Consider the following 13,499-nt stretch of genomic DNA (forward strand, 5'->3'; position numbering starts at 1 on the left):
CCATTTATTGCAATATAACACAACCAACCTCGATAGTTTCCAGTGGGTATAGACTGTCATGAGTGAGCCATGTCGGAGGAAACAGTCTATCAATGTTTCACTTGTCCCGTGATGATTGGCTGTATTCGAGAATAGAGTCAATTGGCACTTTATGTCGTTCATGACGATTTTAATACAATTCGACTTTAATATTACGACAGAAAGAAACATTACGAAACAAGTGCAGGGTAGTCGAATGGTTGTAGGATCTTTGTCCATGGAATACAACGAAACTTAAAGTCTAAACTATAGGGTGTAAAGAGAAACAATCTAAAAACCAGTATGAAGCAGTAATAATTTGATTTGTTGGGTTTGTCTCTGATACTCTTGGAAACTGTGCGGTCATCATGCACAATTCAACGGTCTTGCAGGTGGGCTGGATCTGATGAGAGCTGCCGATTAACCGTTCACATGTAATTGACAGGGCCCGAAACCGTAAAATTACTTACCTGTAGATGTGGGTATCACAGAGAGCAAATTAAATAAGAGCAGCGACTTTCAATCGTTGAAACGGACGTACGCGTTTTGTTTTACGGTGGAGATATCCGTCGTTTAGTTTAACTTACTGGATCCGTCGGGGGCGCTGACGACGTGTAAGGGGCTTGGGGGGATGAAGAATCTCCCATGCGGATGTACCCTGAAATGACTGGCAGCGGCCCGAAAGTAGATTATGCCCAGAAATTGGATGGACGTATACTTGGAGAACTTCCCCCATACCTTCTTTGTTAAATGTGGCTTGTTTGGCTGGTGGCCCTTTATCTGCAACTCAGCCCAGATGAACGGCCATGAATAGAAACAACATGGCGACTAGAGTTGCTAAGCGGACGTGGAGCTTTAGCCGAAAAGACCCTTTGACATTTTAGGGCAGAATAAAATAATGCGTCAACACAAGGCGAGCGAGTAGCGAGTGCAGATGGAATTGACAGGGTGATCGATAATAGAATAAGTAAGACTCCTATTATCCATCCCCTGAACGAGCACTTTGCACTGGGGTCATTTAGCACTGTGGATGGATCCTGAATCTCACCCAACACGAAAGAGCCAGCCCCCCAATCCATCCATCATCACCAATTTATGGATACTGTATTATACTGTACTGCACTGCTCTTTGACAGGCAATTTATCTCTTCTCTTATCTAGTTTGTCAGCTTCGACATATCAACATTCGGTCATTGACACATTCAGCTTAAGCTGTCGTCTAGCCAATCAATGACGACAAGCTGGCCACATTCAACTTCTTTGAGCCTCGTTTAACGTCGTATCGCACGGTCTATTCCTCTTCCAGGAAGCTTGCGCTGCGCAGCTCCAAGGTGGTACGGGTAGTAGTCGTCTAACTAAAAGGAAAGGAAAGGAGGCTGTGCATGTGCAATCCGCAATCCAGTTGTCACGGCTTTCATTCCCAGCAACTCAGCCCAGCCACAGGAGAAGGAAGGATTCAGAGACATTGTTCTTACAGTGCTTACCTTACCTCCCCTGCCTGTCCTGTCCCTGCCCTGGGTCTCTGGTCTGGTTTGGTTTGGCCGCTAAGAACTAACGACTTAACGACACGGTCCTTTCATTGCCGTCAGCTTGTTACTCTGCTTGGCATTTTGTCCTCCCACATCGCCCGACCTCATCGCATCGACAGCATTTGCATCCCACATCACCCGCTCTACAGTTCCATTAGACTTTCTTCAATTAACCAACCGAATCTCTCATCGCGCGACCTCGCCCTATCGAATCCTTATGCAGGCAATCGCCTTTTGCGAATCGATAGTCTGACACTCAAATACCCGCCGCCATGGCTGGGCGACCGCCTGGAGGAGGTTTCAATACCGGACACTCGGATAATCGCGACGACCTTTTGCTCGATCTCGACAATGAACAGCCCGTCTACGGTGGCGGCCAACGCTCAAACCTAAACGACGACGACCTGATGCGCTTCCATGAACAAAACCAAGACCCCCCACCCGGAAGAACTTCAGTATCCTACGATGACTTTGTCGGCGCTCGAGACGCGAATCGTGCCTCAACCCAGCATCCCCCCGGCGCTTTGGGTGTCCCTGGATCTGGCTCAGGCTCAAATCCTTACCTCAACAGACAATATAGCCAAACTTCCGAACTTGGCAACTACCAGCGTTATGCTGACGATTTCGACGACTACCCTGCAGAAGGCGATTCGTACTACCACAACGATGGAGGCGCAAGGGTTGACGAACGTACGCCGGGCCTGGGTATGAACGGTGCGCGGAACCGAAATAGCGTCTTGGGTATGGGTGGAGGGTTTATAGGCAAAGTCAAGAACAGGTTAGGCATGGGCCAAGGTTATTCGGAGATGGATTTGCCCTTGACACAGCCCGGCCATGACCGAGGGGATTCTGTCGGAGGACAATCTCAGCTACCTTCGCAGCAGGGCCAAAAGGGTAGATTCGACATGGGCAATTTCAAGTTTGGGTTTGGATCATCGAAACCAGACCCCTCGACCCTTGGCCCAAGAGTCATCTTTCTCAACAATCCACCTGCAAATGCCGCCAACAAATATGTCGATAACCATATCTCGACTGCCAAGTACAACATTGCATCCTTCTTACCGAAATTCCTATACGAACAATTCTCCAAATTCGCCAACATCTTCTTCTTGTTCACTGCCGCGCTTCAGCAGATCCCCAATCTGTCACCCACCAACCCGTATACAACCATTGCACCTCTCACTGTAGTCCTGATCATCTCTGCTGGTAAAGAATTGGTCGAGGATTATCGCAGAAAGCAAGCCGACAACGCTCTCAACACTTCCAAAGCACGTGTACTTCGAGGATCCAATTTCGAGGAAACCAAATGGATTAATGTGGCCATTGGAGACATCATCAGGGTTGAATCGGAGGAGCCTTTTCCTGCTGATTTGGTTCTTCTGGCTAGCTCCGAACCCGAAGGTCTCTGTTATATCGAAACCGCGAACTTGGATGGTGAGACTAACCTCAAGATCAAGCAAGCGATCCCGGAAACTTCGTCTATGGTTTCTCCAAATGAGCTCAGCAGGTTGGGCGGACGTATCAAGTCTGAACAACCCAACAGCAGTCTTTACACATACGAGGCAACCTTGACTATGCAGATGGGAGGCGGCGAGAAGGAATATGCGCTTAACCCAGAGCAACTACTTCTCAGAGGTGCTACATTACGAAACACCCCCTGGGTTCATGGCGTTGTAGTGTTTACCGGTCACGAAACCAAGCTTATGCGTAACGCTACTGCGGCTCCTATCAAGCGTACCAAGGTCGAAAGAAAACTCAATTGGCTCGTCCTCTTGCTGGTAGGTATTCTGTTGGTTCTGAGTATCGTGTGTACTGTGGGAGACTTGATCCAGCGAAAGGTCGAAGGAAATGCTCTCTCATACCTTTATCTGGATCCTACAAACACCGCCGGACAAATCACTCAGACGTTTCTCAAAGATATGGTCACATACTGGGTTCTGTTTTCGGCTCTGGTTCCCATCTCTCTCTTTGTCACCGTCGAGATGGTGAAATATTGGCACGCTATCCTGATCAACGACGACCTTGATATGTACTATGATAAAAACGATACACCTGCTACTTGCCGAACTTCAAGTTTGGTAGAAGAGCTGGGAATGGTTGAATATGTTTTCTCGGACAAGACTGGAACCCTCACCTGCAACCAGATGGAGTTCAAGCAGTGTTCAATTGCTGGAATCCAATACTCTGAAGATGTACCCGAAGATCGTCGACCAACCATGATTGACGGAGTCGAAGTTGGACTTTTCGATTACAAGGCCCTCAAATCTAACCTCGCCAATGGACACGAAACCGCCCCCGCGATTGACCATTTCTTGGCACTGCTCTCGACCTGCCATACCGTTATTCCGGAGATGGACGAGAAGGGCGGTATCAAGTATCAAGCTGCTTCTCCTGATGAAGGTGCTTTGGTCGCTGGCGCTCTGGATCTCGGCTACAAGTTCACTGCTCGAAAGCCTAAATCGGTCATCATTGATGCTAACGGCCAGGAACTCGAGTACGAACTTCTTGCCGTTTGTGAATTCAACTCAACCAGAAAGCGAATGTCAACTATCTACCGATGCCCCGATGGCAAGATTCGATGTTACTGCAAGGGTGCCGATACTGTTATTCTGGAGCGTCTCAATGAACACAACCCTCACGTCGAAGTCACGCTTCGACATCTTGAGGAGTATGCTTCTGAGGGTCTGCGAACATTGTGTTTGGCTATGCGAGAAGTTCCGGAGAACGAGTTTCAGGAATGGTACAAGATTTACGATACTGCCCAGATGACCGTTGGCGGTAACCGTGCTGATGAAGTAGACAAGGCTTCGGAAATCATCGAGAAGGACTTTTTCCTGCTTGGCGCTACTGCCATTGAGGATCGTCTTCAAGATGGTGTTCCTGAGACAATCCACACTTTGCAGCAGGCCAACATCAAGGTCTGGGTTCTTACTGGAGATCGACAAGAGACTGCCATCAACATCGGTATGAGTTGCAAGCTTCTCAGCGAGGATATGATGCTTTTGATCGTCAACGAGGAGACGGCTGCCGCTACACGGGACAACCTCCAAAAGAAAATCGATGCGATCAGAACACAAGGAGACGGTACCATCGAGACGGAGACCCTGGCCCTGATTATCGACGGAAAATCTCTGACATTCGCACTTGAGAAGGATTTGGAAAAGATGTTCCTTGACCTGGCCATCATGTGCAAAGCCGTCATCTGCTGTCGTGTGTCTCCTCTTCAGAAGGCTCTTGTTGTTAAGTTGGTTAAGAAGTATCAGAAGGAGTCCATTCTTCTCGCTATTGGCGACGGAGCAAATGACGTTTCTATGATTCAAGCAGCTCACATTGGTATTGGTATCAGTGGTGAAGAAGGTCTCCAGGCAGCACGAAGTGCCGATGTGGCCATCGCTCAGTTCAGATTCTTGCGAAAGCTATTGCTGGTTCACGGCGCATGGAGTTACCAGCGTGTCACAAAGACAATTCTGTTTTCTTTCTACAAGAACATTGCGCTGTACATGACACAATTCTGGGTAAGTGCAACATGGATATTGAATGCGCCAAACATGTTTTGCTAACATTGCATAGTACACGTTCCAAAACGTTTTCTCTGGTCAAGTTATCTACGAATCATGGACACTGTCTTTCTACAACGTCTTCTATACGGTTCTGCCTCCTCTGGCACTCGGTATTCTGGATCAGTTCATTTCGGCTCGTCTCCTAGATCGTTATCCTCAGCTTTACATGATGGGCCAGCAAAACTACTTCTTCAGACTGAAAGTCTTCCTAGAGTGGATTGCCAACGCTATCTACCATTCCATCGTGCTCTACATCTGGGGCCAACTTTTCTGGTATGGTGATCTTATCCAGGGAGATGGCAAGATCGCTGGCCATTGGGTTTGGGGTACGGCACTCTACGGTGCTACTCTCCTTACTGTCCTCGGAAAGGCAGCTTTGGTCACAAACAACTGGACAAAATACCATGTTATCGCTATTCCCGGAAGCATGGCTATCTGGTATGTCATGACCGCTGTCTACGGTATTGTCGCACCAATGGCTGGCGTTTCAATGGAATTCCAAGGTACTATTCCCAGGATCTACGAGAGCCCTGTCTTCTGGCTTCAAACGGTTTGTCTTGCCATTATGTGTTTGCTACGTGACTTCGTATGGAAGTATGTCAAGCGCATGTACCGCCCACAAACATACCACCACATTCAGGAAATCCAGAAATACAACATCCAAGATTATAGACCCAGGTACGCTTTACTGCTTCTCTTGATTTAGAATATTCGACGCTAACATGTCCCAGAATGGAGCAATTCCAAAAAGCAATTCGAAAGGTACGACAAGTGCAACGTATGCGCAAGCAACGTGGGTATGCCTTCTCGCAAGCAGACGAGAGTCAAACACGCGTGCTTCAAGCATACGACACTACGAAGCATCGTGGACGATATGGTGAGATGGCCAGTTCAAGGCCAGCGGGCAGGTAACCGGCAACGGCAGAAGCGGAGGAGCAAGACAGAGAACTATGCGTTGGGTGTTTTGACAATGCTTGCGCGGTTACTGCGTCATGATCATAAAAGAAAAAAAGGAGAAACTTTTCAAAGGGGAGGAGTTTTCTGAACTCTGGAGTTGGATGCCATTTGTCTCAAGTTACAGGGCGGTCGCTCTGCTATCATTTTTTGTTTTTTCTGTATCATCCATCTGTCGATGCCCCTCGAGAGCTGCGCATCGTCGGCTCGATAGACTGAAATCACTTGATGACTACCTACCATTCTTCAACTGATGCGCGCGCGCTTCGTTTTTTGATCGTCTAGATGAGGCGGCCGTCCTTTTCTTTAGACCAAGCGACAATGAGAACATGAATTAGGATGTAGGCATATGGAATTGTATGAAAAATAGTATTGGCATTTATTGTATCATTGTATTATTGTGCAAGGGGTAGCTTTTGTCTGTAAACATAATGGAGATGTGTTGACTCCTGGTTTACAGGAGTTGAATTATCGGGAGGTTTTTGTCGTGTATGAAACGACTGGTGATTCCTTTCGAAAGTTTGTGTGATAATAATGCGCTATGACTTTCTCTCTTCTCTTGAGTAGCTGCCGGCGGTCTAGTTGTTCGCGGCTGGGAGTATTATGATCGACCATTGATGAAGTCAATATGCTTCTTGCAGGTACCTACACGACCGGAACAGCAAGAGCTTGAGACACCTCACCTGGCTGGTAACCATCTATTTGTCATGATAGTATTTGTACAAAAAAAAGTTCCAGTCCCAGCGCTTACACGCGTTCGTCACACCGACTTTGTCGATGTTACCACGGACATCACATATGATAGAAGTGACAAAAGCCAAGTCGATTGTGCTTTGACCTTCTCCGCGAAATACGCATGCATGCTTGTCTAAGCTGCTGATACATCGACGGTGGCTGCATGAATAGTAGCGTATAGTCTTGTGCCATTCACATAGAGAATGATGTCATGGAATATCATCCTTGATAGAAGACACGGCGTTCTTATCTACCTTAATCGATGGACTTGTGCTGTACTCAGGAACATGTGTAGAGCTAGTCTCGAGAATGTGACAGCTTTAGGAGTTCTAAGCCCAACAAAGAGTACTACTGCAAGGTGAAGGACCCCTTGACAACAATCTCGACGAGTCTGCAGACGCAGAACTGTCACATTCAGATGGCTGGACTGGGATCTAAGACATGGCTGGATGATAGTTGGTGTTTTGAGCAAGATCTGCAAAACGAGGCCGCTACGTACCTTGCCTTGATGCGTTGTCAAAAAGTGTTCCCAGAGGGATGGTAGAATGATCGACTAGTTCAAGCCATCTGGGTGATAAGGAAGCCAATGATAGTGAAGAAATCATGTGCTGACAGACCGTGGACGAAACATGGGACGCTCACAACGGTTAGGGGAGAGCAAGTTTAGGAAAACGTATAGATATGCTCAAAGCAGAAGTCGTAGACCAGAGAGCTTAAACTCTACAGACGAGTTGTCTGTACCGATTTCCACTCGCGAGAATAGCCAGGTCAATAAAAGAGCTTTGCCGTTATGCCACAGACAGTTGTCATTCCCCTATCCTGTTCCGCCTCCCATAGACTCGCTGACCTCCTTGGAACACGCTCCGTGGGGAATAAGTCGTCGCGTGCTCTTTCACATGACGCATTTACGCCCTGCCCGCTCATTACGCAGGCCCTTGACAAATTCATTTCTCTTGTATTCTACAATTCCATCGGAGATGGGCCCAATTGATGCAGTACGGGAAGGGATGGGGGTGGGGAATGGAATGAAAATCTGGGGGAGCCAAGCGTGGAGTAAGAGAATCTGGGGACGGCTTCGGTTTAATGAACCGTGGTAGGCTAATCTCATTACAGACAAGTAAGGGTGAAAAGAATGAATTGCTGGGTGGGTAAATGTTCCATTAGATATCCCTAGATGGAAATGCTTTATGCTTCTAAATAAATAGATAGACATGTATATGGATAAGTATACAAGTATGATCTGTAGTAAAACCCCCAAAAAACAACCCTCCAAATGCAGATTCGAGTAATATATAACTTTTGTACATGATTGGTATGGAAATAATTATGCATCCCTCGTCAAAGTGACCATTGAAAAGGGGTAACTTTATGCATCTGTCCAATCCACCGCTCGCCAAATGCTGTTGTCTATACTAATGCTAATAGTGTCAATGCCACACCGTGTGATATCGTGCCATGCCTTGCCAGGGCATGAATCCAGCTTTCAGGCAAGACAAGTCCATGCAAGAGAAGCTCAAACAAAACTAACCCCAGCAGTCCAGCCATTGGCTCCCACCAAACCCTTTGCAAGCATTTGGGTGTTGACCCATGTCTCGCTATTAGTTGGGGGCCGGTAGACCATCTGACCGTGGAGAATGTATTGTATCCAAAATGGATTGAAGAGGCAGGGGATTGTCAGAGCCCAGAAACACAGTGACAAATGTGACAAGAATTATAAAAAAAAAAACAAGATGGTAAACGCCGTTCGGTCTGAGATCGATAAAATGCTGTTGATGCAGAATACAGAGAGTAGAAAAAAACTTTTGAGCGCCAGGGAGCTGCCAGTCAGCATCCCTGAAGAGGCATTATGAGGCAAGAAACAATAAAAAACACGAATCCTGAAAACAGGACGGTAAACCCACAAACACACCGCGTGCTGTGCTTCCTTCAGTGCCAGGTGGGCATAAAGACTGGAAACTTGTTTCCGGGGCGTAGACCTTCCACGAACAAGAACAAGGTCCATGGCAGCGCAGCGCAAGGGCATTGGATGATCCTTGCAAACGCAACTTCCAAACCCCGCAAAACCATGGGGTTTGTGATCATGTTGCCAGACCAATCTTAGCCAGGCAGCGGGGTTGTGTCCGAGGCCCCGGTTGTGCTGTAAGACACAAGCAGAACACCCACCACGTCCTCTGCATTTCAGCTTCGCTTGTGCCACCAGGCTGTCCAATCCATTTTGGATTCCACAATCAACCGGTGCTCGCATAGGCTCTTCTAACGAACATGTCGTTCGTCATTGAAGAACTGAGCACAGTACACCCATATCATCTGCCGAACAGGGGTGTCACAAGCTCAATGCTTTTGGGTCGAGAGTAGGTGCTGGGTTTGCGAGAAGGCAGCGGTCGGTCCATTCCGCCCGAAGTCACCTCATAGTTGTATCCGCCGCCGCCAGCGCCGTAGTACCCTCCGTCATACGTCGATGAAAGATACGGCACAGAAGGCCGGCTGTACGAGTTGTAGGGGCTGTTCGCAGCACTGCGGCTAAAAGGCCACAGATTGCTGGAGCTACCAGTGGGCGACGGAGGGCTCGGGGGCCGAACATTGAGGGAACGGAGGGCCGAAATGGCCGAAGTATGTTGGTAAGTCGGCGCTCCGGTTCCCGGCGTGGTTGGTGGAGAACCCAAAAGTATCGAGCTGGGCCGTGAAGGAGAAGCTCGCGGGATGATGTCTTTAGGCTCCGGGTGTCCCGCAGAATAGAATGGGTAGTTTGTAGACGCGTAATGGTTGACCGAAGAAGCCGGCTGTGGCGATGCGGTCTGGTCAACTCTTCGACAGCTACAGTGTATAATTAGCATTTATGCTTGGGACTGGCATGCAAGATCCACCGCTAAGCGGAATTAGTACTTACTTGTCGGAGCAGTAAAGGAACATGTCATCATGAGGGATGAACTGCTTTTCGCACGTCATACTGTCAAACTTGTTAGTAACTTTTTTTCTTCTCTTGTTCGCTGGAATTTCCATGGCTTGAGAGCCAATATCGTTCCCAGCTGCATGGTACCTGGACATGACGGCATCGCCGTGACCGTGACCAGGGCTGCAGGCAGGGAAGCTTCATGATACCAATGGAAAGGGGGATAGAAACACCATGGGATGACGTGAGACTCACCAAAACTGCGGGAAACTCTCCCTCTCATCTTCCCAAGACTCTGTCCTTTCGCGCTCACGTTCACGCTGGCCGCGGCCGAGTTTTTGTGGTGTGTGCCTCCGAGTCATGACGGGTCGCTTGTACTTTGTAGGGTCGGATGCAGTAACGGCTTTTCGTACGTCTGTCGAAGATGTAGTAGGCAGACCGTGCCCTGACTTTCTCCGGCTGTGGTGCATTGTGTTGGACTGAAAGAATGACAATTGGAGAACAAGAAAGGATGAGAGACTGGTGATAAAAAAAAAAGTGTAGTCAAAGGATTTGAGAGAAGGGGGGGCGGTGATAATTATGATAAGTTGTGAACCTGGAGGTCAACAAGGTGCCCCAAGTACAAGTACAGACCGTAAGTACTCGGTACCACTGTAAATCAGTGGAGTATGCAGATATTTAGAGCAGCTGGGGCCGCCTGTGGTCAGGTACGGTAAGGGTAGAAAACCGCCTGTCCAGTGTGGTTCGACTGCGGGGGGCCTTATCGCGGAACTTAGCCTAGGCTCCAAAGATCTCCTTACTCCCTGATTCGATCAACAGGGGGATAGTAAAGGGTGACAGAAGCAACGGTGGTTGCAAATTTTTTTTCTCAAGCTTGACCGTCTCAGGAGAAATTCGAGAATTGTGTGATGGCAGGGTATAGCAGAGTGGCAAATTGCGTTCAGAAGCGCGCATGGGCATGTGCAAGGACAACAGGATGTTAAATTCCCCGAGTGGTGAGTTGTGTTGCAAATGGAGACGAAGCGACCAGAACAACCGTAGAACAAACAGTGACCGACTCGAACACAATAACTAACGTGCTATAACCGACAGAGTAGGGCAAGGCTAATCGAGAAAAAAAAAGCCCGGCGTCAAATAAGAAATGAGACCAGTTTTTAGTAATTCTTCTTTTAGACTCAAGATCGAGTTGGGGAAGCCCATGCAATTTGGTTTTCTAGATCTCGATGGGATGAAAATTCCTTCCAGAAAAAAATCCACTGATCAGAGGTAGACTCAATGATGTGTTACCGCTCAGGGACCGGAACGGTGACAGCAGATCCGCAGCGTGGAGACGATGCCGTGCTATGTCTTATTCGGCCGCAGGATGAAGGCGGTATGAATAAATCGAGTGTCGACTCGCGATAGTACAGTAGTGTAAGTGTCGTGTAAGTCAAATTTAGCCGAGTGGGTAGGTCTCTGGTAGGTACAGTAGCCAGAAAAGAGCCGCTTTGTTAGCGCTGGCTGATCCGTTGAGGAGCTGAAAGGGCAATAGTGACAGATGGTGTCGTTGATGTTTTTCTTTCTGTCAAGCGAATGTGTTGGTTTTCGGTCGATTAGATAGGCAGGTTAAAATAAAGCTGATAACCTGCGAACGGGCGAAGCCGGGGCACGCGAGTGTTAAGTACTGTGTTGGAGGTAGGCACCTGGTGACTCGGGCCTTGGTTGTCGTGATCGAACAGGTGAATGAGCGATGAGCCGAAAGCGGAGGTGCAGCGCCCGCAAGTAGTGAGCCAATGGCCCGCCGCAATCAATGTTGCGAGTTGTGACTATCGGATTGCGCGACAGCGCAGCACAGGGCAGGGCAGGGCAGGGCAGCTGGGACAACGGATAGAGGATCCTCTGAGGATACCCCGTTGGATGTCTTTTTACTAGCGACGAAGGACAGGGACTGACCGACACCGACAAGCAGATAGTTCCCAATAACAGGCCGAAAACTGCAATTATGGGTTCGTCAGGATGCCGGCTGTTTAAGCCCTTGTATTCCGGGCCCCTCTGATGACTTGTTGGACTCGGGTAGTCTGGTAATGGGTCAGATCAGACGTATGCGTAAGTTGTGAGGCAGAGCGCAAGCATGAGTAAAGGCGTCGGTTGATGCAGAGACTGTCTCAGGTTGACTGATGGAATATCCGCAGACGTTGTCACACTATCAGCAGACGTGATAGTTCTGACCGGAAGCAACGAGTAAGAATGCGGATAAGGGAGAAGGGGTACTGTATATAGATAGATGTATGTATTGCTGGTGACCAGCTTGTTGATGGGCAACCCTGGTAGGGTTATAGGTACATTTAGATTCAACAAGGTATATGTTGGGGTTGATGAATAGGCAATCAAGAACTGACCACATCTGACATGGTAAGTTCTGGGGAAGCGAGGCCTCTTGTAGGTATGTATCTGTCTTCTGCTTGGTTGCCTGTAGATAAACATCCGTCCATCTGCGGGAACACTGTCACTGGCCATCTGATGCGGGAACGGCATTGGGGTTACATTATCAGGCGCCAGCCAGGGACATATCGATGTGCATATCAACAATGGACCGACAGAGTGCAGTAACCGTTCGCCATTGTAGCGTAGTCTAGCGCAAGAGCAGCAGCTGGTAGCGTTACGTTGCGTTGCCTGTGAGGAAATCAGCCAGACAAATCTCGTCATGACAATCGTAGAGAAGCCATGCCGCACGCACGCACGCAACTCAAGTCCTAAGAAAAGTCCTGCTGTGCCGTGCCGTGTCATTACTTTAGCGAGCAGTCAGGACAGAGGAGAAGAACGAACGATAGGCTACACAGATGATGCATGTTTTCCTCATCCCAATCGGCGCTAAGTAGCATTGGATAATGGATGGATGGATGGACGATGCCAGGCACGCCTTTCCATACAGCAAAGCATAGAAGTAAAGCCTGTCGACTGGGGGTGGATACTGAGCACAGGCTTTCGTAGAGAAGGGGGGGGGGGCGTCTGCGTAGTTTTGGCACGGCCTAAAAGGGACATCAACTCTTTTTTCTCAAGGGTTCAAGGGTTCAGGGCGAAAGAGTGGGTTCTTCACGCTTAAACTTGATCATCATACATAGTAGTGGTTTTGTCCCGTTGCTGTGGTGGGCAGGTGATGATGAAGATTGGGGAAGCGAAGCCACGAACTAGTGGCATTGACGACAAAGTAACCTATGCAGAAGGAGAAGGGGCTACTGTCGCCATATCATGTCATACTCGTCCATCCTTCCGTTGAAAAATAGATTATCAGTGGAAGCAAGGTGGAAGGTGCCTCTAGCTCTAGTGAGACTGAGGGGGGTGCCTATCCACCTGCACTTGCCTCCCTGGGACCAACTGGGGGGGTAATTATCCCCCGCTTCCTTTTACTGTAGGTACCTCCTAGCACCAGGCACAGCCTACGATAGGCCACTAGAACCACTGAACTTGCCCAAATGGATTGCGATAAAGCTCGTCTCATCCACCATACAGAGCACGTTTCGTCGTCACGATGCATGTGTTGTTCACGTCTACTAACTTGTTACGCAACAAAACTATGTCCTAGTTCGCACCATAATTATTTCGTACACTGGACGTTCCATTCTACAATGCCATTCTCCCGAAAGTTTCGCGGCCCGGTAAAGTCTTGTGTGTGTGTGAGAAACGAGAGAGTGTGCGCGGGAACAAGGCCGCTAAGCTATGAGCAGGTTGAATGATCTGCATTTCTTGCTTTGACATCCAATGAGTGTTGCACGCGAAGTGTTGAAGAAGAAAGTCCCCGAACAAGAAGCAATAGTCAAGTTCTAGGCAGAGGCA

General features: G+C 48.5%; 2 protein-coding genes across 2 annotated transcripts; one reads left to right on the forward strand and one right to left on the reverse strand.

Annotated features, from left to right (window-relative positions):
• Positions 1-1,819: 1,819 nt before the first annotated feature.
• Positions 1,820-6,019, forward strand: FSST1_002326 (aminophospholipid-translocating P4-type ATPase DRS2; the record flags this gene model as incomplete). Its single annotated transcript, XM_083228304.1, has 3 exons — positions 1,820-5,062; positions 5,118-5,785; positions 5,839-6,019. The coding sequence occupies 3 exons, from the start codon at positions 1,820-1,822 to the stop codon at positions 6,017-6,019; spliced, it is 4,092 nt and encodes a 1,363-aa protein (XP_083092508.1).
• A 3,080-nt stretch (positions 6,020-9,099) lies between these two features.
• Positions 9,100-10,156, reverse strand: FSST1_002327 (uncharacterized protein; the record flags this gene model as incomplete). The annotated part of the gene is made up of 3 exons (XM_083228305.1): positions 9,100-9,610; positions 9,684-9,743; positions 9,942-10,156. 3 exons carry the CDS (start codon positions 10,154-10,156, stop codon positions 9,100-9,102), a joined length of 786 nt encoding a protein of 261 aa, XP_083092509.1.
• Between the last annotated feature and the right edge of the window lie 3,343 nt (positions 10,157-13,499).

Source organism: Fusarium sambucinum, chromosome IV, assembly GCF_050947815.1.
Source record: "Fusarium sambucinum isolate potato_lamoka chromosome IV, whole genome shotgun sequence".
In the NCBI taxonomy this organism is placed as follows: Eukaryota; Fungi; Ascomycota; class Sordariomycetes; order Hypocreales; family Nectriaceae; genus Fusarium; species Fusarium sambucinum.